The sequence below is a fragment of the Micropterus dolomieu genome, linkage group LG01, assembly GCF_021292245.1.
Source record: "Micropterus dolomieu isolate WLL.071019.BEF.003 ecotype Adirondacks linkage group LG01, ASM2129224v1, whole genome shotgun sequence".
Lineage (NCBI taxonomy): Eukaryota > Metazoa > Chordata > Actinopteri > Centrarchiformes > Centrarchidae > Micropterus > Micropterus dolomieu.
The window spans coordinates 29,081,752-29,107,947 of NC_060150.1; the positions used below are offsets into that span (position 1 = coordinate 29,081,752).

A 26,196-nucleotide genomic window follows, 5' to 3' on the forward strand; every position below is an offset into this window, starting at 1 on the left:
GTAATGTTAGTTTGACCCCACTTTCTCCTGAGGTTGATATTATTTGGGCCGGAAATCAAAGTGGTTGAAACACTTACAGACATAAAAGATTTAGGTGACACTATATCAAGAGAAGTGCTCCAGTTAGGATTGCACTACTCCCCCCTTTGCACTGTGATCCTGTCTGAATATGGCTTGAAGTAATAATCCACAATCTTTTTGGGGTTTGGTGACACCACTGCTGACAAGTGGTTATTGCTTTGAACACTGGGTGCTGTAAGACACCAGAATTTACCATTGCAAAAGGGGAAAAAAATAAATAAATAAAATATAATTATAATAATAATAATAATAATAAATATATATCCATCTATATTCTACATCTCTCCTCAGTCCTTATCATCTTAATCTTACAAAGGTAACGCTGATGTTAAACCTTTTAGCACAAGCTCCTCTCCCTCGAAGGGATGTATCAGTTTCTTTAGTCAAGTTTGATTTTCTGCAGTTGGCACTTTTCTTCTTTGTTCAGCTGTGATGGCTCTCACTGAGTCACACTAACTGGCAAATTTTTCTAATATGCATTTTAAACAACCCAGCGTCACTGTTTCCATTCTTCTTGCATCAGTTCTCCACATAAGATTTGTGAGAGGGACGAAGAATGTTATAGGTATTTAAACCAGAAAATGCAAATGCTTATTTGAACTCGATATGGTCACTGTTGACCACACTTGTTTGGACCCTGCACCTCCCTCGCTGTGAGGGGACGGTGCTAACCCCTGTGCCACTATGCTGCTTCACAAGGTCACGTTACCATCTCTCGACAGCCGTCCTTTCTCCAGCTCCTTTCTGGTGATGACATCTGAGGTGAGATCCTGCTCATCGTCGCTCTGCTCCTCTTGCTGTTGGGATGCCTGGGCGCTGGGGTAAAGCTTCCCAAAACCCTCAGCCTCTGCCAACTCCTGGCTGCCGCTGGCTGCGCGCTCCCTCTCATCCACTTCTGAAGGGACACATGGTGTATGGTGAGGAAACTATATGCAATGCAGTTTAATCAATTTAGCAAGCTGTGAGCAACAACATTCATTATGGTAAGCACACCGGCAGCAGCTAAACTGCTGCACTGCTTTACGATACAAAACAGGAAGAGGACTCTCACCCTCCAGCGCAAATACAGATGGAAGTTTTCAAAGTATTTAACAATAGCAGATGGTGAAATAATCACTTCCACACTGTTTATCCTCATCAGTAAACCAAACAAGCTTGGGATGGGAGGAGTGGAAGCAAATCCTCTTGGTCACAATCAGTGCACATAGTAATGTTTAAAATTTCCAACTGTGGCATCATTAGCTGATAGAGTTAATAATAATGATTTCTTTGTCAGAGTTTAATATGATAAGTGCTATCCTTGAGCAGAAGTCATGTTTAAGTGAAAATTGGTTGCAGTGATAATTGAAAGAAGAGCGTCTCAGGAGGAGTGAGGCACATGAGCACACATTCAGTCTGTGTCAAATAAACAACTACAATCACATCAAAATCCATTCCTGGTTTGCAAGCATGAGTTTGAAAGGCAAGGGGCAAGGATAACAGTGGCAGACACACACAGACACACACACACACACACACACACACACACACACACACACACAAGATGGAATTACTAAGAGCAGCGAGCCTGTACAAATCCGAGGAGGAGGGAAAAAAAATCTTGTCATCCACATAAGGTGTATGTGTGTGTGCACTGGAGCAAGAAGTGTTGGGGAGCTTTTCTGATACACTCTCGGCAGAGAAATAGATCACTGCATTCAAAAATTATCCTCCTCCTTATCTGTCCCCCAACTCCTCTTTTCATTTAAATAGCTTGTTTATCGGACCCCAACCCCCCCCCCCACCCGCCTTCCTCAAAACAAGACTAATCCAAAAAGCCACCTGTCATAGTTTATCTTTCCCCTGCCTTTAGGAAATCTTTTGTGTTTGACTTTGAGATCTATTTTACTTCTCAGGAGCTTTGCCAGGTAGTGAAGTTGTAGCTAGAGAGAAGGGAGATAAGGCAAACAGGGAACAGCACAGCTGACAAGTAACACAGACTGTGCCCCCAATGACATTTCCTCATACAGATAATGGTAAGACCTTTTTGGTGCGAGTTTCTGCTGTGATATACTGCTGTGTAACACTTGGCTCCGACTTCCCCCATGGTAAGGGCTTTAACTTATGTCAATAATAGTATCAAACCACCTCCTGCTTCAATGTGATAATGAACATGATGTATAGTAATAATCAAATCCTTACAGTGCCCTTCCTGCTCAAAAGAGAGCAGGCAGTGTACTTGTAATACAGATTCTTTTTATGTATGTGCAGACTCTAGTATTGGTTTGATTTTTACTAAATCAATTGTAAAAGAAGTGTTTTTGTGTCGCATACAATTTTGCCTAATTTACACTGATGTTAAGTTTCTTTCCAAGATACATATAATCAATAAATTATGGTTAAGACCTGCTCTATATGAAAAGTGCAATGAGATAACTTTTGTTATGAATTAGCGCTATATAAATAAAACTGAACTGAATTAAATGTTTGCTAAAAAGTGGATATTAATTTAAAGCTGGAACTATCAACGGTTTAATTAATTAGTCGACCGACAGAACATTAATCTGCAGCTATTCTGATAACCGAATAAACATGTAAGTAATTCTCTCAGTAAAGATTACAAATATTTTGCGGATCTTTGCTAATAAAATGAGCAGATTTGTTGCTTTTTTGTGTTTTATATCACAGTAAACTAAATATTTCGTGTTATACAGTGCTGGCTGGACAAACTAAGGAATTTGAAGGTGCTACCTTGGACACTGGGACATATCTGACTTTGTAATGAATCCCATAATGAAAGTCCTAGTTTCAATATATCTCTCTTCACAAAGACTACAGAGATCCCAGATCTCACTGATAGGGCAAGGGCGGGCCTGATTTGACATTACCTGTGTTTTAGCTCTAGCAAAGTGTTATCACATAACCTGGAGAAAAACATTTCTCCATTTTATATTATTATAGAAAAATATTTTTGGGAGTGTTGGTCAGACAAAGACATAACCTTGGGCTCTGTGGAATTGTAACACAATCAGAAAAGGATTTATGAATTATCAAAACAAGAAAAACAACAGATTATTTAAATAATTAAATAATCAATATCTAAGGTCAGACTAGGAAAGCAGAGCCCTTACCTCTGCCTTCATCATCAGGCCGGTCCGGCCCACTTCCTTCCACTATGGCTGCCACCTCTGGAACCGAAATGTGGAATTCAATTTTCTTCTGCCTGGCAGGGTGGGGCTGCTCAAAAACATCGGAGGGCTGCAGCACTGGACCGCTGAGGACGGCAGAGAAAATCACCATTCAACAGCAGCCTCTAAAAACTCCCCACAATAAACCCGGCTCCTGAGTGGCTTAAGGGTTGGGATATTTTGTTCTGGTCAACCAGAGATATTTCCCAGTCCGCAAACATGCAGCCAGGAGACAATGTATGTGTGTTTGTGTATTTATAGTTCAGAAACAGAGTTGATGGTCCATCATTAAGGGAGTGTGAGTGCGGTGCTGAAACAATAAGTCTCTGAGTGACAAAAGGCTGTCTTTATAAGGAAGACGTATCATCTGGAGATTTTCGTCCTTTTTTTAGCTGCCTGTGAATACTGTCTCGAGATGAGCTATACGTGAGGACTGTGACATGCGCGAGTGCCTTTGGTGTACCTCTGAGAGTCTGGTTTGGGAGGATAGAGTAGATCCTTGATCTTGGGCTTCTTTCTCTTTGAAGCTGTTTTTGGTCTCAGGGGTCTCTTGCATGCTTGGCTGACCAGGCCCATCAGACGAACAATCCTGAAATAAAGCAAGCATAGGGAATAAGTGTAAAAAAAAAATAAATAGTGTCTACCTTAGACAAAAGAAAAAATTGACCACCCACTGGAATTTAAAGACATTTCCCTTCAAGCTACTTGTGTTCCTAGAAATGTTATTACTTCTGAATGAAACATTAACACACAGGCTGGACTGGCTGTGGCAATATGATGCAAAACTTAATGAAAGTCAGTTTCTTTTGGCTCAAGAAAATGCAAATGAGTCCTCTCCAACGTGAGTGGTTAACTGCCCCTCACCTCTCCTTGTCCTCGTCGTCCCCACTCTCATACTCTGATTCTTCTTCGCTGGACAGCTCCATCTCCTCCTCTGGTAGAGGGGGGTAGTTAGGAGGGAAGGGTGGGGGCATGGGGATGGGTGGAGCAGGAGGCAGGAACTCAAACTGCTGGAAAACAAAACAACATGGCTTAGCTCACAAATGCCTCTGGGTTCAACCGACAGATTTCGTGAGCGCCATATTTGCCATGCCCATCACAGTTTCCACGAGCCCAAAGTGTCCTCGTTACATTTGTCAGAAAAGCAGTGAAAAAGCTAAAGATAGCCATTTCCTCTCATGTAAGACAAAACAGACCAGTAAATCTTCACTAAGAGATCTAAGAGATGTTTCAGCTCTAATACTTACTGTACTGTAAGAGATTGATAGTTTTACTTTAACTGGCGACTTTAACCTCCCTTCAAACAGATCAATATCTGTCTCCTCCCAATTTCAGATTCATACATTATGCAAGAAAACAAATCAGTCCACTGTCTGCCTTCGGTACTCAGGGCAGTCCATGTACTTTCACACATGTGCTTCTGCTCATGTAGTGAGGAATATTTTTACATTTAATATGCACAGACAGATAGATAGATACTTTATTCATTCCTGAAGGGAAACTGCAGTGTTGCAGTAACAGCGGTTTCCATAGAAATAAAATGACAGTTACATAAACGATTTCAGTAAAGAAAAGGACAGTAGCAACAGTTTTTGTTAGTGGCACAGATGTGGTCTTTGAGGTTATAAATTACTACTGGAGTCACTAAGAACCCAGAGTGTTACTAAACCAAAGAGCTGATTGTTCAGGGTCCTGGCTGACCTCAGTAGTTGAGTTGCTTTCTTTTACATAACATATTCTTTACATATTTGAATACTGGTTTGTTTTTCTTTGTTTAACATCATAGAATTTATATCAAAACCATATACTAACTCTTGGGGTCATTAGCCTGTTTGTCTTCATCCAACAATAATGTATACAAGCCTACCATGGGGGGTCTGGTAGTGACTGGGCCAAACGGACATGGTAAATTCATTTTGTTCATCAGATGTAGCACCTGTATAATAGGAGATATGAGTATTAGAACAGTGATAGTTCAAATCCAAAGATTCACACCAAGCTGGGTGGGAGCAGGTAATATAAATATACTGCTGCTCTCAAACAGGCAGCCTGTAACTTGGTCTCCATATGTAAAACAGATTGCGAGGCTTTTGCATTTTCATTTAAATTACAAGGATCAAGGTGAGATACCCGAGGTGAGGCTGAGCATAAAGGCAGCTTCTCTGCGACACACTAGCACCACCAAGACACCAACGCTAGAAGTAGCAGCGATGGAAATCCAGGCAGCTTGGCTCCCAGGGAAATGTTAAAACCATAACTCATGCCTCCCACTTATGGTTTATTATTAATACTTGCTCCCCAAATTGAAATTTAAAAGGCAAATGCTGTTTGATCTTTAAGAGGCTGGATGCAGTTCAAAAACCTCTGGGACACTTATTCCAGAATCATATTTCCATTTTACAATTTGAATCTAAAGGATAGAATTGCTGTCACATTTGCATTTTCTGTACAAATTCCCACTTATCCCTCAAAACAAGAAAGTATGAATACAGGGACAGTATGAAAAATATACAAAAACACAAATACATAAACACAGATGACCACCATCCGCATATCAAAGACGTGCAGGTATGGATGGAAAGTAAAGTACTCACTTGAACATAAAACTTTGGCACACTCATGAGGGCATGCATTATATTTGTCAGAACGCCATTAGAAGGTGGTGGGTATAAATATTTCAAAGTGGGATTCAGTGGATATTTCAACCTGCAGGAGAGAGTGGAGAGAGGAAATGACAAAATGACTTAAAGGGAACTCTGTAGCTGCTTTAAATACAATACACCCTTCACTTAACATCTCACAAAATATGTCAAAATAATGGAGACACATAAGCCGGTGAGCTTTAGCGGGGTAGCTTATTCTTTAGATGACAAGCGCCCCACCAACAAAATGTGAAATTCAGCCATTAAGGGACATTAGGACCAGCATGCCATGTCAGCACCGAGGCTTGTCCTCATGTAATAATAATTTTTATAGACCAAGACTTGGCATCAGAACGAATCTAAATCTAAATCTTCACAGGCCTAATAAACAAAGACTTTTGGTGGGGGTTCAGTGGATGTCATTTAATCTAACACTTGGCTATATGACGTAGAAATCTGCTTGTTGGGAGTGGGAAGAATAATCACAACTAATATTCAGAGGTCAGTTACTTAATTAAACTACAACAGCCTAAATTGTATATGCGTTTGGTAACTGCGGAATAATGCAAACATTTTACGGCGTGGCGGAAAGTAAAAACACAATTATATAACAAACATGTTAGGAATGTTAAAAAGGAAGGTGATCAAACAAAAACATTAATTAAATAATAGTCATAATTGTCCTTTTAATTTAATTTCAATAGTGTATTTTAGTCCCTACTGTAGGAATAGTTGTAGTGCCAGTCTAGACCATGGTGGGAGGGTTTTATCCACATCACCCACCCCTTAAAATAAGTTAGTAACACTAATATTAGCATCAGCAGAACTAGTTACAGTTAATTCTATTGATGCCTACTTACTGCAGGATGTGCTGTCTGTGGTTGGATGCATTAGCAGTGTTCCTGCAGGACTTCCATGCAGTTTTGCAAAACTAATTTGCAGTTTTAACAAGATGAGGGTTTTAGATTGATTCAACTTCTTTTAGCAGATGGATGGAGTTAATTCTGCACAAAATATAAGTGATACAGTAATGCAATGAAGGAATCACTCCAGCAATATAAAAACATTAGAAAACGTGAATCTTTGGAGGTCTTTAACAACAACGTTACTTTTGAACATCAGCCATGCTTTTTTAGTTTTATCCCAGAGTATGTATCTTAGCAGGACTTCAACTATGGAATATCGAACTCTCTACACCTATACACAATCAATAATAATGTATTCAGTTAAGGCCTCTATGGTGGCCTGACTATCTAATTGGACACAAGGCCGCTGACAGCTCCTGACAAATGCTCAGATTCTCATCCAGGTTTGCTGTCAGCTAGCCTCCAGGCCGCCTCTACAGGCATCATTTGGGTGGGTAATGACTTGCACACTACTGGGAGATACTACAGACCTGCTACCAAATCACAGAATTTTTTACCTCACAAGGAAGAGCGAGAACAAATACAAGCTCAGTATAACGCAATTGAGAACGACGTTCTAACTAGTGGTCGACTGATATGGGTTTTCCCAACGGCCGCTGCCAAAAATTAGAAACTTTTTCACCACCTTCCCAAAACTCACAAGAGTGAGCGCTTACATCGTTCCACAGCAGCCACAATGAAGAGGTTGCCTGGCAATGCGTCGCAGACATTTCTTGTATACCAGCCTTGTGAGTGCAGGTATCTCAAAATGCCAGATATCGGCCCGATTAATCGATCTATTACTAATACTACTCCACCTGTTGTGTATAACTGAGGCATTTAAATGTGATCATTTCAGAAAGTCTCCAGTCACTTTGGCAAGTGACCTCACGATAGCCTCATCCCACTCATCAATTCATAAATCAGCATACAGAACAGCATCAAGATTTTCTCATATCACAGCAATGCTATCAAAAACTGCTTAAGGACACACATCCAACACTCACCCAAGGCTAGGCGCAATGCCCGTCTCTATGAGCGGAATGTCTGGCTGTTTGGTCTCCTGCTTCTTCTGCTCTACCCTCACGTGTTTGCCACTGTAAAAAAAAAGTTATCATGTTAAAAATTATTCCACTTTTCAACCATGCTCATGTATTGGATAACTGGTGTTTGGCTAGAAATTGAGATTAACAGGGTGATGAGAACATGTTCAAACTGAAACTGTGTCAGTTTCACTCCACCACTATGCATAGATTTCAGTTCAAAGCATTTTTACATTTCTGTTTCTCCAATTGTGAGTCTGGTCAATCTGATTCGTGTTCATTTGTGAATAACTTCAGAAATAAGTGCGATGCCTGTCTTTGGAAAATTATTTCTGGTCTGCGGGGCTTGATGTGACCATGATCTTTGAGACCACACACGACAGACACCAACGCCTAGTCTGTGTAGATCAGTGTTTCTTAATTCATATGTTTCAAGCAACTTACCTGTCTGACACTGGTGGGTCCTTTAATACTGTCACATGATCTTGGCCTTTTGCAAACTCTGCAACAAGCGTATGGTCAAGAATCTCTAACTGATGGAGCCTGCTAAGAGCCTAAAATAGATGCAAAGGGGATTGAAAGCCATACAAGACAGATTAAGATCAAATTAGATTATGTCGATATTACTTTCAGCTCTAAATGTGTATAAGCACAGCCTTCTAAAAGTACACAAATTAAATAATAACTCACTTTTGCTGCTGACTTCTCACTTCTAAAGGTTGCAAAGGCTGCATGTTTCTGTGGAGACAGAAAAGCCTGTTCAGTATGGACAGCAACTAAACACAAAATACATTTCAAGAGGTACAGGCTCACTAGCTGTCAGTGAGGCACAACCTACCAAACGGCCTGTGGTCGAGAAGACCCTGACTGACTCTGCTCCAAAATAATTTAAGAGGTCCTTCTTCTCATCCTGGCTGAGCTCAGCTGGTAAGTGGCGGATAAGCAGAGTTTTACTGCCATTTGTTTGGACCGGGTCCTCGTCCTTGTCCATTTCCCGGTAGGACCTGCAGGCCGACAGATGCCACAGTTACACCAGACAGAAAAAATTACTGGGTTGAATACTCAGTTCGTTGACTACTGACATAAAACTAAAAAGAGGGACCAGAAAAATATATACCCGGCAATTTAATACAATCAAATGTACCACCCCTGCGGTAACTACTCACCTATAACGTGCTTAATTGTTAGTGCTACTGTGTCATTTAGTCGTTCATATGAATGTGTTCGATAAATTATTAGAAATACCTTTCAATGTAACTTAGGTGTAATAATAAGAAGGCTGCGCGACAACGTTACATTATTAACGCGGATTTATTGTGAAGCGAGCGCCATTTTTAAAACGAATAACGTTACTATTGAATTACATAACCAATTCTTAAGATTTCTTAAATATCCGAAGTCGTACTCTTGTCATGTGTGCTTTTGTCATCCGCAAGGCAAAGTTAAACAGATATTTCTTCAAATAAAGAACCACACTGCAGCGACTTTGAGCTAGCTCCAACCTTTGCTACCAGTGCTTTAAGTTAGCTGAACGAAGCTAACGGGCAGCATATTCCCAAGTTGTCTTGTCTTTACCTTTTTACTTTTCTGTTACCAACTTTAAATTATCTTTTGGCTGCAAGACATTATATGCGGACACGAGTACAAATAGAGTAGAAGTTAATGTTTAAGCAAATAATTCAAAAGCTCAAACGAAGTGATATATTTGATAGCATACCTGTCTGAAGCAGCAACCAGTAAACAAATCAACTTCCGCCCGCCTCTTCTTCTTCTACGGCGATTTCGAGCCGATGACAATTAGCAATGCACATTACCGCCACCTTCTGGAATGGAATTGTTTTGTCTAGAAACATTGTTGTCATTTACCCGGATAAATCGGATGGTTGGATGTTCAACATTATATAGCTAACAAGGAAAACTGGGTAAACAATTCAATTTCAGGATAAAGACATTCTTATATGTTTTGAAAGTAATGAGAAGGAAAAAGTAAATAGCCTATTTGTACATATTTGTACAGTTCCACATTCACAAGAAGAAATGGGAGGACTCCAAACCACATTTTGAACATTTTTACCAAAAACTGCATCTATAGAGCACCACGAACAAAGACATTAAGAATAAGAAGGCAAATAAGACCAATTTTGTGTTTGATACATTCCTTATGGACCGATGATACATTAGTTTAAACTTGCTTTACTCACAATTTCTTTTTTTCTTTTTGTACAAATACCCCTGACACGGACAGTTTTGTGTATATACTGTTAACGCATATATGTGTTCTGTTAAAAAAAATTATTGCTCTTTATCTATTAATTGATTTAACCCTTGTTTTAGCCTTTTAGCAAAAAATCTAAGCAAATAATTGACTATTGTTAATAGGTCTTCAATCTCTGTGTAGTCCAACTTTGTTTGGTTTGGGAATGAAGGTAATATCCTTCTGCTTTAATGTAGTAGGAAGCTCACCCTTTTGAAAAGATTCTCTAGTAAGTAAGGTGCAAGTTTGAAGTAAAGGTTTTCCAGAATTCAGACCATCATTACCTGCAGAAGACATTTAATACACTCAACAATTTCAGGTAGCAATGTCTCCTCTTCACAAAAATCTCTAGATTCATCATTTACTTTGGATTCATCAAAGTATTGTCTAAGAAAGATTCAATATGAGCAGTTGCAGGGGCGAAAAACATATTATTTGTGATAAAATTGAGCAAATGTTGAGAAGTTATTTTACGATTGTTACAGTTCTATTCAGGGGCATCGCACAAAAATCTGGGCCCCATAAGCATTTACATACATCACAGGCCTGAACACGTTTCGTCACTATGTTGAGTATGAAAGAAGAAGTGAAGAAGTGAAATTTGGACAAATGGAGGACCACACATTTTATTTAGCACAAGACAGGCACAGCATGTCGGCCACCCTAGCTTCTCTTACATGCTTGCAAAGGGAGGGGGTAGCCGTAACTGAGCTGTTGGTTGCAATTTGCAACCCTAACCACTAGATGCCACTATAACTTGCACACTGAACCTTTAATATGTATTATTAATATCATATAGTGTTGTCAATAAGGCCATTCATTAGGAAGGACTACTACATGAAAAACGAGGGTAACAGATAGGGCAGAGCCGAGCGAGCTTAAGTAATGGCAATTGCAAGCTGCGAGTCTTATTCACAGACACAGATTAACTTCTTAAATTGTAATGAATGTTTGCCCAGTTAGCAAGGCTACTGAAAAAAAAGCTTACTGCTATGCCTTAAATGGACTTCATCTGTCAAGTGACCTGTCTTACTCAGGAGTCTTCTGTCGACCTTGAGTCGAATTAAATTTTAATTGTGTTTTTTCACTGATCTCTAGTGGCCAGAATGAGAAACTGCAACACATTACATTTGTCAAACTAGCGTCAATGCAGACAGTAGTGAGTGCTTTGAAAATACAGTGACCAAATTGAGGCAGAAAAGAACTGTATTACATTATTATGTTCATTTTTCTCTAATGGTCACAGACTGCAACTCCATACTCTTTAGTGGCAATAATAGAGATATTACTAATCATTAATGTTCTTGAGAGGTGTCAATAAATGTAATTAGTCATGTTTGTAATGTTAATTGTATTTGTAATGCAGACTTTATCATATCAAGTAATATAAGGCTCCACATTAAAACTGTAGCTGTTTTTCACCAGCAGGTGTCAGCCTCGCCATGTGAAATAACAGTTGCAGCATTTCAAACTACTGTATGTAGGTTCAGAGTTATTTTAACTTTTCCTCTTCAACAACAAGCATGCATTATCCAAAGCTAAGAATGTTATGTTGTAAAACCGATTTGAAAATGTCTCCTGTAATTGACCTTACTTAGAAATGAAAAGTTGTAGATTGTTCATTAATCATGATTTAAAGGGATCACTAAATGAAATACTACCTATAGGCCTGAATTTCTTAGTATCACAGACTCTGAGTACCAGTTTGGGAAGACCAGTCCTTAAACTTTCCAGCCTTATGAAGGCCTTCAGCTTTCCATCCCCACCCCCGAGAAAATCTCCCCTACACTTCTCAAGATGCCTCCAAATTCCTGGCCAAATGAAGCCTTTTCTTTGAGGAGCGACGCAAGGGCATTCCTCATCAGGGGGACACAATGCCCCCTTTCACCGGGGCCTGGCTCTGAAATTTCACAGGTGATGGGAGGAACGGTGGACACTCGATCCTCCTTCCTCCCTCCGACGTAATGCATCAGACTGAGGGAGAGGGAAAGAGAGAGAGATATTTTGATAGGGAATGTGGTGGCTGGTGGAAAGAGAGGGGAAAATGAGATGAGCCTGATGGAGGAGTGACTCAGTTTCCAGATTTCAATATTTTGGGAGATAAAGCTTCAGGTAGCTGATATTTTGTCCCAACGAAATTGTCAAATCTGACAACCTGTCTGCCATTCCAGAAGAGGTTGACAAAGGCCACACAAGATCTCATTATTAATAAAATGCCAGTTCCAGCCTACATATCAAAAAAGTTGAAGGAAGAGGGGTTTGACTGGGGAGGACAGAAGAAGAGCAAAAACTGAAGTGAAACTATGCTGAATTTCAGTTGGTGGAAAAGGAAAATGAAGGGCTATTACTGCCTCTGTAGGCCAGCTGAGGTAATGATAGAGTCAGGAAAAGGGCTTGGATTCTGTCAGCAAGACATTATAAAGCACAAGGCAGTCACAAGGATCAACAGGGATGTTTGTATTTTTAGCGGATGCTGTCATCCAGAGAAACCTACAGCGAATGGCTATGCAGTCATTGTCTTATTCTACACACCAACTCCGTTGTGCTTTATCTCTGTCTTACCTTGTCAGATCAAGCTTTAGGTAGCACAAATACAGGATTCAGGAGGCCTGTATGTAGGATCTTAAAGATATTGATCTACTTATGTAAATCTCAGTGAGACAGCAGATTACTGAATTTCCCAAAATGCCAAAATGAGTATTGTTCACTTTAATGTGTCTGACTTTGGTGGCTACACTGGTAGTTACAAAAATACATTGTTGCAGAAAACAATGCAAGCCAAGAGAGGCAAGGCAAGGCAAGTTTATTTGTGTAGCACATTTCAACAATGAGGCAATTTAAAGTGCTTTAAATGATACAGCCTTGATCTAACAGTTTCAGCAGAGTTTGTTCCACATGTATGATACAAACTGAACGCTCCTTCTCCATAGTAAGAAAGCCAAGGTTCCACACAAGAAAATCCCAGGCATTTTCCCTTAGAGACAACATTGCATGGCCATCTATGTGATATTTTCCTTTTCTTTGGCCACTTGGGGGCATTGCAGCAAGTTGTAATCACAGTATTGATATATTATCACGTTCCAAGTTTTAAACAGAGGCCTATTTAGACATACAGACAATAAGAAACCTTAGTATTCATCTGGAATCGTGTTTCTGTCCATAAGGCAAAAAAGAGCATCATCGCTGCACTATTGTCTCCTACTGGTTAGTCGGGGAGCATGGACAGGAGGTGGGATCTGGGAGAGAAAATATTAACCCTGCTTGTGTTACGCATTCCTGGTGAAACAGCTTCTTTATTCATTCCCCTTGCAACGTGAACTAAATTGGAGGACAAACACTCAAACATAAAACATCCCAAACATTATTTCTTAGGTATACATATGGCTATGTACGGAAGCTGGGGAAATGAAAAGTCCATAGGTTGATGGATGTGGACCAATTGCCGGAACGCACACAGTCCAGCACGTGCTTTATTGTGAGCATGTGAAACAGTCTCTCATAAGATCTTTGTTGAAGAGGATTATAAAAAAAGTGAGGATTGAACACACAACCCTTTAATTGTGAGACCTGTACTCTACCAACTGAACTAACCAGTGACACCAAAAATTAATCTGAAATTATCATTAAGAAACATTCCTGCCGACCCCTGTGTTAAACTCCTGTTTTGGTATCTCAAGATCATGAGAAAATGATCCCGTTATCACGGAAAAACAACATTATTTATTTCGAGATCTTGAGATAATTATCACAGGAAACGGATTAAGGAAAATATTTGAATGGATGGCCGCTTAGGGCTTCTGTATGTATAGGTATGAGTTGAAGTTATGTTACTTTTATATTGATAGGGAAACTTCTAGACACAGTTTCCCACCTGGTTGCTCAAAATGGCTGCCTTAGAAAATAGGTCAGCACTCATAATTCTACTCATGTCTCTGCAGAATTTCATCTCCTCTCTGAGGTTGTCCACAAAAATATTTTCCAGTTAGTTTCTAGCTTCAGATAAAAAGATCTGGCAACTACACACATCCAGTTCTGTTTGAGTTTGATGGATTTACTAATAAAAAATGGCCTTTCTTAGGTTTGGAGCATTTGGACGGACACGGAATGAACCAATTCAAATAAACTTTTAATTAAAAAACGATAGGTACTTCATGAAGATCATTATTGTGCTGAGCCTGTGACTTATTTGGAAACAAAATAATTTGAACTGATCATACTGGATCATTAAGGAACAAAATATGGATTCTTTCAGAAGTTTAGGAAATCTTCTTAGGCTTTGCACAGTCCTCATCAAGTCCCTATAGCTTATGTGTTCCCTGACTGGGTACAGAGGGAAGGCTAATACACCCTCGACAGTAAACTCAGGTCATGTCCAGCCTATGAGGCCTTAAATGGACTCTTTCACGGTTGGGGCAATGAATGGGGCTGTGGTGGCCTCTGTGGTGGGATAGTGTGTATTTCCAGTAGCCTTCAGGGAAACTGCATTGAAAAATGTAGGTCCTGAGCATATCATGCCTCCATTGTGCCTCTACAAATATGTCACAGGCAAGACTCTGTTTATTTCACAGGAAAACAAGTCTGGGCTTACAGCTTTTAGATGTAGCATTTTCATTTCAAGTGGCCTGTCCTGTATTTTCTTAACACCTGCATCTGAAAGCAATTGCCAAGAATTAGCTCCACACATAACCCGATATAAAACAAAAACAATTGTTTTTATACCTTGTTTTTTGTAGTTTTTAACAAATGACGTATAGCGTGAGCTTTGGAGGTGCTGGTCGGTTAATATTTGTTAACATCAGAAAGAGCCACACTAGCCGTTTCCAATTGTTTACAGTCTTTATGCTAAGTTAAGTTAATAGAGGGCCTCCCTTCCACCCCTTGGGACGTTATTAAGGAAAAATATGTATGGTAGTCAACAGCGAGAGAAAACGTTTTGTGTCCTGAATTACACGTGTTTTTATCCGTCAAGTTGCAGTTTGTCATTAAACAGTAAAGAAACATTTAGTTTTGTGTGAAACCGCACAATAAACTATATCTCCTGTCTTGCACAATGTACGTCACCAACATGTTTACGCTGTAATGCTAGCTAACATTCATTGTTGGGTTGCTACTAGCTAGGTAATTTAGCTAAGTTCCAGGCACAAATGTATCTCACCTGATGTGACTCTTGGTCCTTTCATTGCATCATCTACACATCTAAGTTCTTTGACGTTAGCTTCAGTAACATTAGCTTCACTCATTGAGAGAAAAAGTTATGACGTCACATACTCAAATTTTTGGTTTGTGATCTTTGTAATTATGCATTTTCAGTCTTATACTTCAACAGTTTTATGACAAACTGAAACTTTCTTGACTTGCAAAATTACTGTATTTTTTAAATAGGCAAACATCTATGTGTAATTCAGGGGACAATTCAAACTGAATCATATAATTTGTTGTCTCTTTGACTACCATGCATATTTCTTTTCTGAAATAAGGTCCAAAGGTGGTCCACTGGAGGGGCAGGGACTCTCTATAGCCTGCTGGCTCCAGCTTCATATTGAATTGACAGAAATGAGAGAGGTATCAATCTTCTATCTAAGTAAATAAATTCACACATTTCCCAAATGTTTAACTATTCCTTTAACAATGAATCCAGCTACCTTTAATATTGTCAGTAACATTAAGAAGAGGCAACTTTCCGTTCCTCTTCCTGTCTGTCTGTTCAACACTGGGCAAGTGTGTGTGTTTGACAAAGCCCATCTCTCGGATTGGTGTGGAATGCCAGAACACAGTGACTGGTTTCAAGTCTACACCTCCCTTTCAGAGCAGTCAATAAACAGTGATTTTTTACTATCACTTACTACTATTATTACTACTTACTACTGTAATAATGTTACTGGTCACATCACTAGAAGTTAACCTTAAATACGTGCAAATTTCACAGCAAACCGAATCAAGTCAACCTCATGGTGCACTAGAGGAAAATTAAGAGATCACAAAAGTCATAAAATAAAATAAAAAGTCTGATTACGACAACACTAACAATGTCCCACTTGAATACAGAATCACAATTCTCAATGTACCAAGCTGACTGTACATATTATATTTCAACCAGTCACAACAGACATGACATGCTGTTAACATAAGCCATTAAAGGCTTGCATTACATATTGTGTTTAATTCATGTCAGGATGGATGACAAAGCCATCCTGCTGACAGATGTACTGTATGAGTATTGAAGACTAATGTGGCCTACAGATGTGCCATGTTGTAGTTGTCATTGTAATATATGCAATAGATATGTCTGATTCTGGTTCAAAGGAAAAGAAAAGTTTACTGGTCATGTTTTGCACATCTTATTTTACATTTGCACGGCCATTCTTTCTTAAATTAAATCTCCTCAGAAGAAATAAAAAATAATTTCTGTTTTGCCCTTGCCAAAGCTTAAAGCTGCATATTCTGGATAGCATGATAATCATGGCACACAGAGGATCACAGGTAGTAAACCTCTAATTCTCTGGAGTCCATACAGCTGATCATTTGTTATTTAATAATATGAATGCTGTGTAGTCTTTGTTTAATCAGCACTTCCCCGGAAGCATTTGATTGATGGTGATGTAAAGAAAATGGCCATGTTCAGACCATTAGGTTCACATGATGGTTCAGCACCCATGCACAAAATATATAAAACAATATGATGTAGTAAACCTCTGTTAAAACAGCTTTGGAAATTGTCTGGAACTGACTTCTGACATCCCAAAATGATTACAGCAGACATCTGACATCAAAATGATTACAGCAGACATAACTTGGCAGTCCTACAATGGTCAGTCTTCGGCTGAATAGCAAAACCACAGCGCTCAAATCAGTCTTGAATCCTGTTTTCAATCACTGTCTGAAACTGAGTGAGAAGATCGCAATCTTCTGTAATTCTACAGCTGACACTGAACCCAAAATTCCTCCATTTTAGGATACATGTAAACTTGAAAACTGGAGAGTGCACACACTTCTGCCCTTAACTGCTCTCTGTGATTAATGATAATGAGGGCCCTCTGTCAATGCAACATGCACTTTCATTGGGCAAGCTTAAACCAGTTCACATGTTTACTTATCCGCTCTCTTCCTGGCCACGTAGGAGAAGTTTTAGTGGAGAAAGGCAAGAAGTGTGCAGGGATCAAACAAGGTCTCACCAACAACTTGGAGACTGCAGAGGGACTGCAGAGAGGAGACTGCAGAGGGTGAAGGGAGGTCAGGGATCCAGGGTTAAAGCAGAATGCGAGGAATGTTGCCCGGAGATCTGAACACTGAAAACCAGCAACCACAGAGAGATACCATCTAAGGATTTGTAGGGTAATGGCACAGGGTCAAAGTTACAGGATGAGTCATATCAGCTAGAGTCTGGGTGCCAAAAGTAAATGACATTAAGTTGTGCCACTCAGAGCTTTGCAGTGAAGATGCAGTTTATCTGTAATCCCTTAAATGCAATAAAAACTATGTGGAAAAGGACTTGTATCAACCAAGAAAACACAGACTGCTACTCAGCAAATTATTTTGAATGCATACAGGTAACTCAAATCACATGAGCAGTAGAACGTCACTTCAAACATTCGACTCAACAGCTTGCTTTGACACTTTGACACTTTGACACTTATTGTTGATGAAGCCTAGCCTTTGTAGGGGCCTTTGTTTTAACAAGTCTACAGCCATGCTAGTGGCTCTGTTAAGCTGTAGAGGAGAGCCGGGATCAATCAAACATGGCACAAAAGTAACAGAGCATTTTCTCCAAGCCCATGCAAGTCTGATATGCCAAACTATGTCAGCACCTACAGTACGCAATACCAGCGAAAATAAGTTAGATATGTCACACTTTTACACAGTTATATGGAAGAAGTCACGGAAAGTTTTCGCTCAAGCGGTAATTTGTCAAGTTGTGTTTGTTGTTTCATGTCATTGTCATGATCATATGACAGATCAGTTAGTACTTAGTAACACATTCTGAAGTTTGCCATTTTATAGTTTTTCAATATAGAAGCAAGACTTGTTTCTAATGCGGTCACACTGTGTGTGAGATAGGAAGTGATTGGTCAATAAAAATTTAATTATATTTAACTGTAAATCACTCAATATGATTCAAAGCAGTAATTTAAAGGATAATCTACCTTTAAAGCTGATCTACATAGGTCTGAAAAAATGTGCATTGATTGTTTGGGCATATGTTGTAAAAATTATATGTTTTATTAAGCTAAAGGACTTAATATATTTGCAATTTATATTAAGAAGGACATTGTCAGACATTTTAAATAAAGACAAGAACAACAAAAAACTATTTAAATATATACCGTTGTGTTTCTTCTGTCCCACCACTTTGTGTCTTTCATACCGACCGCTCACGACAGAAGAAACAATGTGCAAATTTCATTCTACATCAAATATATAGTATATATATATATTACTCGTTTCATATATGCACAAAATAGCACCTGGTATTGATAGAACACACATGTGATTTTTTTGATCACAACAAAAAATTGTTTCTCTCTGTAACTTTATCTGAAAAGTGTTGTGCTGTGTTTGGCACAGTTGTGCTCTGAGCTACATGCTAACTTCAGCATGCTAACAAGCTTACGGTGACAATGTTAACCATGTTATAACATATAACGTTAATATTTATACTTTTCCACCATCTTAAGTTGGGCTGTGCTAACCCTTACTTATTACCACAAAGCACAAAGAACACCTGATGCAAATGGGATAAGTTCTGCTGATGGTTGGTCATAAACTTGGCTATATCAATATTTTTAACAATGTGTCAGAAGTCAATGTGAAAACAATGTGACAATGTGAAAGGGGTTGTGTGTTAATGAACCCATAGAGAACTATCACCCCAGTGTGCAACTCGCCACGACTTTACGTATTAAGTTTCAGTTCATTATTTAGCTATCTGACCCAACTTGTTTCCTTTGCCCCCAAGAGGCCAAAGATGATAATGATGCAGGTTTAAGTATTGGAGGAATTAAAATGCTGAACCTAAGATGGTGCTAGAAAAAAGGGAGTACCAAAGTTATTACAATGCATCATGAGGGGAAAAGAAATGTCTTTTTATGGCAATCGATCTAGTAGTCATTGAGAGACTGGCTAAAAACCACAAATGTCAACCGCAATATGGTGCTGGCATCACTAGTCATTCATTAAATGGGAACTTTTGAATGTCTGTGACAAATTTTGTGTCAAATAGTTGTCTTGGATGTTGAGACAATTCACAGAATAAAAAAACTTTGTCATAAGAATTAATGCCCTGGAAACATAATTAATGTTTGTACCAACTTTCATGGCAAGTTGACAGTTGTTGAGATAATTCAAAGTGGTGTACAGACTGGAAGACTGACTATGCCATCCCTAAAAATGATCAATAAATGATCAATCATCATAATACTAAACATTTTAGAACCATTCTCTGGAGAGACACAGTCAGCTGGTATCCTGTATATTTTTGCTACCTGTCAGTGAAAATAAGGACCAAACATGCCGATCCTTGAAACTGCAACAGCTTTCAACTTACAAAGTTACTTTGTTCAGAGTAACCAAAATGTATGCTGGGACACAGCTGTTCTATTTTCTCTCAAAGATCCCTGAATCACAGTTTTACTAAAGAGTCTTGTACCCTGTATTCTACTTTGCCATTCTGTTTGATGTTTCGTCTCACCACATCGCCCTAATCCACCAGTTCAGCCAGACTGTCCTCCCCAAACTTTTAATTATCTCTCTAATGCACAGGCTCCTCCCTGAATTTGGCTGGACCACATGGTGAATGGATGCACACAACTGTATTACAGCAGGCATCTTCCACTTTTCTTTTAGGACATTATAGATCCTTAAAAGTTGTTTTTACCAACAGCAGTCACTGTATGCATGTAACAGTTTTAGTTTTTGGGGATGAAGCTACAGCTCTAACCCATGTTAGATGACAATTACGTGTAATCTTGTTTTAGCTCCTGTGCATTCTGACATTACCACAAACTGCATACCCAAAACACGTTTCAGAGTTGTCAACACCTAAAACCAGCCAAAAATATAACTTTACACAGCAATTCCCATTTCTAGAACTGGATCTCTAGCTACTGGCTACTTTCATGTTAATCTTGTTTCAAACAATAAGTATCTCTGTAATACAATAAAGTTTAGGAAAAACTCACCATTGCTCTGACATCATCTGAGCAGGACACATATTGCAATGCAATGGCACTGGTAAAAAACTGCATTCACTCAGGTAATCAATCTCAAAGTGATTCATTTGTAGCCTTGCTCAGAACCACTGCTTATTTACATCATGCATAGATTCCCATCAGTGGTGCTTCAGATATTATTTCTCCTAATGTGATATGTTCTCACTTTAGGCTTTTAGCTTCACTTTTAAACCTCAAATAGTCGTTTACCTTAGCTCTTCTTTTCATATACCTTTATATAAATATACAGTAAGTGGTAAAGTAATGTGGAGAGGTTCACAGTGCACCAACATTGAAGTCAAAGAGCTATTTAAGCACAGTCCTATCATTCTAATGTGGGGAGGATGTAAGAATCTGACATTATGTTTCCCACGACTTCCCATGTCTCGACTGCTAGTCTCCACCACCAATATTGTCTGGCTGCAATTCCTTAATTATAGAAGGCACCACCAAGTTGCATGGTGTCTTCAAAATCAAAGCGGAGGAACCATTCATCCACTAATATTTGTTATTAATTCATTAACATTTGTTAGCTTGTTAGTCGTTGATGATACTGTAAAGTAGCCCGTAATGGAATGTAACAAAGTATATTTACTCAATTGTACTTTACTTAAGTACAAAAAAAAAATAGAAAAAAACAAATTCTTACTCCACTACAACTATTATATTTTGTCTCCACTACATTTATTTAACTATAGTTCCTGGTTACTTTTGTATTTTACATACAAAACATGTGATCAGTTTATATAAGACAATCCATTGGTATAGATTACACTCATTGAAATGTCTCTCAAGGAAAGTGGCTTTGTTCTTAGAATTTCATTTTTCAGGGATACTATCACTGACAACAAACAATGGCTGCTTTGAGTGGAGTACTAAACGAACATCCTCATACCAGAGTAGCTACTCCCAGTTTGCACTACCGTATGACCATGGCAAATGACACATGTTTCTGGTCAATATTATATAAGAGCTAGGCATACTCTGTAATTGTTGACAATTATGATTGTTCGACCAAATCTGCTGTACTCTGGGCCAGTGGTTGACAGTCAAAATCATATCATCCAGTTAATAAGGATTGTAATTGTAACTTTCTGTCACAGCTGGTCAGTCCCATGAAGATTAGTTGCTTCCACTGGAATTGCCCTTGGGATCAATGAAGACTATCAGAATGATGAATAAACACTTAAGACAGCATAACTTACTATTTATCTATTTATTTATCTGACATACTGATTTGTCACAGCAGGAGAAGCACTAATACAGTGGACAATGGCTCCATTACATTTATGCTAGGTGAGTTAGTAAGCTCTACAAGTAAGCTAGCATGCACAGTGGACCTTTTCCTTTGTGACTTGTTAAATGCAGGCGCTGGAGCTTTTAATACACTAATGTTATGAGGAAAAAAGTAAATTATGTGATGTTAAAATATTGACATTTTTTATTAATAATTTTACAATTAAATGCTTAGTACGTATTATTTCATCTACAAATAATGAGGTAAAGTAAAGAAAACCTTCTGAAATATTTAGTCTAATCACCAAAAGGATTGCACTGAACTCTCCCTCCCTCTCCATTCTTCTGACATGCTTTTCCACAGCATACCTGAACACCAAGGGTCTGCACTGGAAGTTCGCCTTGGGGGGCTTTGTTGAATAACCTGCCTGACGGTGTAAAAGAAGGCACAAGCCCTATGCTCAAGCCGCACAGCACAGGCAGCTCTGGCTGGAGGTGTGTGCTACATGAGTCGTACTGAACTATGCCATTTCACCAAACTCCCTTAGTGGTCAAAGGTCAAACAGGGCAGCTGCACACAACAGCAGCATGATGCTCTATCCTATTTCAATCAGTCCCTTGACAGTGAGTTAATGAATTTGCTGGCTAAAAGCCAGTCCAGTTACACAATCAGGAATGACGGGACCAAATTATCTTGTGAGTTCTCATGTAATTAAGCACAGTCAGCTAGACAAAGACTTGATTAAATTCAGTGGAGAATTCATTAAAGCCATATTCTCTAAATATGTTGTTGACAACTGAAGTTTTGTCATTTCATAAAATAGTTTTAGCCATGGCATGGCGATGTCGGACAGTTGCTCTGTCCGCCACTTTGATCCAGACTACAATATCTAAAAAACTGGATAGATTGCCATGAAATTTGACACAGATCTCGATGGTGCCCAGAGAATTAATCCTAATTATGTTGGTGATCCCCTGACTGATGCCACTATGAGGTTGACATTTTAGGATTTTGAGTGAAATACCTCCTATTGCATGGATTGGTGTTAAATTATGGACACACATTCATGTCCCCATCATGAATTATAATGACTTTGGTGATCCCCATGACTTCTCATTTTGCATCATCAGCCGGTCAGCATTTCACTCTGTCCAATACTTTGGTTTGTGACCATAAATTGTTAGTAAATGACATTTATGTAATATTTTACAAAACAACAAAGGCAGCCAGAAAACCACAACACCACATTTTACTATCATTTAGTTGTTGGTAGAGGGACAGACACATCAAACGTTTTAGTAAGAAATCGTTAGGTGAGTAAACTGCTTTGGTTTTAAGGTTAACAGAGCAGAACTGTTACTTAGCCAAAGCTTTTCTGCAGGTGGTATTTTTGCGTGGTTTATCATATTTATTGCTACCCTTTTTTTTTTTTTTTACAAAGTATGTTTGAGTTCTCTTAGAGAACTGAACCACTGTATTTTTAATTGAAGAGGTTGTCAAGATGACATTATCATTTTGCATATAAAGTGTTCTCTAAAAACTAGTAGAGCATACGGTTCAAAAACCCTATTATTCAGTTTTCTCACATTGTGAATGTATTGGATTTTGCAAAGCAGAAAATTCAAGGAGTGTGTATTGGACAAGCACATTGTTTTACAGTGACTTAATGGTTCTGCTTTGCATGTATATCGATTTGTAAAGGTAAGCAGCTGAGTACAACCCAGAATTATATATTTGGCTCTGTTGTATAAATACAGTTGTATAAACTAATGCTTTTGTGCACATTTAGATAACAAATATGACTGGAGGGTGCAGGAACAAGGACCTTAATGAAATAATGGGAAAAGAAATCTTGGCAGTGTTCATATGCTGCCTTACAATCAAAATATGCTGTATATGGCAGTCACTACAGACAGACTAGCTTCAAACAGGCATCCACAACTCCACCACATCAAATGCCTACAGTAGCACACACACCCTGTCATTTTGTAATGCGAATAGTGACATACTGTATACCTCCTACAATGTGCCACTCAGCCAGTCTGTGAACCCTGCCTTATGGGTTTCTATTTAGAGGCCACAGTATTTCAGTGCCGCCCCTGTGGGTGCACACTGCATGCTGTTACAGGGCAGTTCTCAACAACTCAGTTACAGGGTGGGAGGGAGACACAGAGACATATGAAAAGGAGCTCTGTGAGTGAGGTTTGACTTCCACTGCCCACTGCTCAAACCAGGAAATGGGAGAAAGAAGATTTTAGTCAGTGCCGGCTAAGAAGAGCAAACCTCTGCTCTATATTGGTAACATGTGTGCTGTTAAGGCACTTTATGAACATTGTAAAAACTGCATTACAACAAAATTCAGTGGATTAAAATATTACACAATAGAAGTTATGTGCTTTGTCAGATGGCCTTGCATTTAATGTGGGTGGTCCCACAAATATGAAGTTCAGGGGGTTTATGTGAGATAACCTATATTTGATATATGCATAACTACATATACTCAATTACCAGTGTTTGAAGTACACCTCGCCAAAACTACTGCAGTCTAGTACAACAGTGAGGATGTAGATTGTGGCGCTAGAGGTGTTTCTGTTAATTAACTCTACCCTCATTGGTATAAATAGGGTGGACAAATTAATAGAAACACCTGTCATTATAACGCAATACAACAGCACCACAATTCACAACTGTGTACATCTATATACAATTCAATTTTTATTTATAGAACTCCAATTCATATTAGAAGTTATCTCATTACACTTCATATAGAGTAGGTCGAGACGATAATATTATTAACAGAGACCCAACCCAAGGAACGAGAACACGATACAAGATAATAGTAGTGGTAATAATACAATTATTTAAAAAAGTAATAATAATAATAATAATAATCATAATAATCGTAATAATCATAATAGGAATAAAAATAGTAATTGTAGCAGCAGGTGTTGAGCAGGAATGTGAGGATCCCAAAGCTCCGGAGGCCGAAACTCCAGCAGGAAGCCACAGAAGGAGAGAGGAGAGAGAGAATAAAGCACAAAACTACGGGAAAGGGAAGAAGTCGAGGTAGTAACATATATAAATTGGATAAGAATGCATACAAATGGAGAGGGAGAGGGGTCTCCCGGCAGTCTAGGCCTATAGCAGCATAACTAAGGGATGTTTCAGGACTCACCTGAGCCAACCCTAACTATCAGCTTTACCGAAGAGGAAAGTCTTAAGCCTGCTCGTAAATGTGGAGATAATAGCCATACTGCAAATACATGTGAAAATGTCAAATGCTAATACTATCCCATTAACGGTCACAATTTATGACACGTTCTCTTTTCTATGATTTTATTAGATCCAGACACATTCCAAGTCTGTTATTAATTTATTGCCAATGCTGTTTAACACTTAATGATTTCAGTGCGTGTCCAGGGTTCCTATCCAACTCTCAGTGTTCGTGCTGCATCCAAAATTGAATCAAACAACTGACAGTGTTGTGAATGCAGAGTTTGCTGCTGTTTCTGTGATTCCTTAAACGTGAGTGTGTTGAGTTCCACAGCTATTCTGTACTGGTGTCGTGTGAAAGTTTAAGCCCAGTGTCTGGTTGAATCGTAAATCTGCCTGTGCAGGAGTCATGATAGATGGCTCATTCACTGACCTATCAAGAGGTTTGTTGCTTTACAAATGTCCTGGACCACATGCGCTTGTGCGCGCGCACACACACACACACACACACACACACACACACAGAGCTAGTTGAGGCCACCCACCCTCACGTCACAGTAGCCCCTCTATCTTCCCATTTAGCCACGATGATTCCCTGCTTTCTTCACCGCGGTTGCAGTCAACAGCCCACCATCTGGCCACCTACGCTAATTTTACCTTGACCTTTACTAAACTTTTCCTCTGTGTCCAACTATACAAAACCAGTGTCACAACAGAGTATATTTGCTGAAGAATATTTTCACTCTCTGTTGTTTTGCAGTTGCACATACCAAGGTCATGCAACTCTCTCCTAACTCTAAATTTTTGTCCTGAGGGCTCACTGGAGATCTGCCCCGAGCAGGTGGTGTGAACACACTGCTCTAACTTTTTATGATTGTCTGAGAGCGTAGCTGCGCAGTAGGTGATACATTTTTTCTATTAAGGGAGGGAAATTGGTCTAGCACTCAAACTATCACTGAAGCTATGACATAGAGTTATCATGCTGTGCTGCCACAGCACTTTTGTGAACTTTCAAAAGCCCTGTCAACTTCACATAAACTTTTGAAAATGTTTACGTTATGGCTGAAAAGTGCCATGTAAGAAATCTTTTACTGTGGTTGCCTGAGGTTTATGAGCACAACGTGGAGAGCAGTTCTTTAAACGAGTCTGAAATGCCAAAAAAGTATTAAAATAAATGGCACAACTACTGATTTTTGGTCCTGCAAGACAAACTCGCCTGAGATCTGAATGCTAACTGTTATCCCACAATAATTGCTCATATTGCAAAAAAGAATTATCAAGTCATCAGAAACAGTCAGAAACATTACAGCAGCCCTGAAATTATACTTTTATCAGCCAAAGCCATCCCTTTAGATTCCTATCAGCTACAATGTGCTCAGACAGAAGGACATTCCTGACTTTCTGAGACATATAAAAGGCGTTTTGCATGTCTGGCTGTAAGATTGCTGC

General features: G+C 39.1%; 1 protein-coding gene across 1 annotated transcript in view; it reads left to right on the forward strand.

The window, feature by feature from the left end:
• The first annotated feature begins 814 nt into the window (after positions 1-814).
• col11a1a (collagen, type XI, alpha 1a) overlaps positions 815-26,196 on the forward strand; it is a 142,918-nt gene continuing 117,536 nt past the window's right edge. The window contains exon 1 of the mRNA XM_046063866.1: positions 815-998. Within this exon, the coding sequence (XP_045919822.1) occupies positions 887-998 (112 nt within the window). The 5' untranslated portion in view covers positions 815-886. The remainder of the gene's footprint in view (positions 999-26,196) is intronic.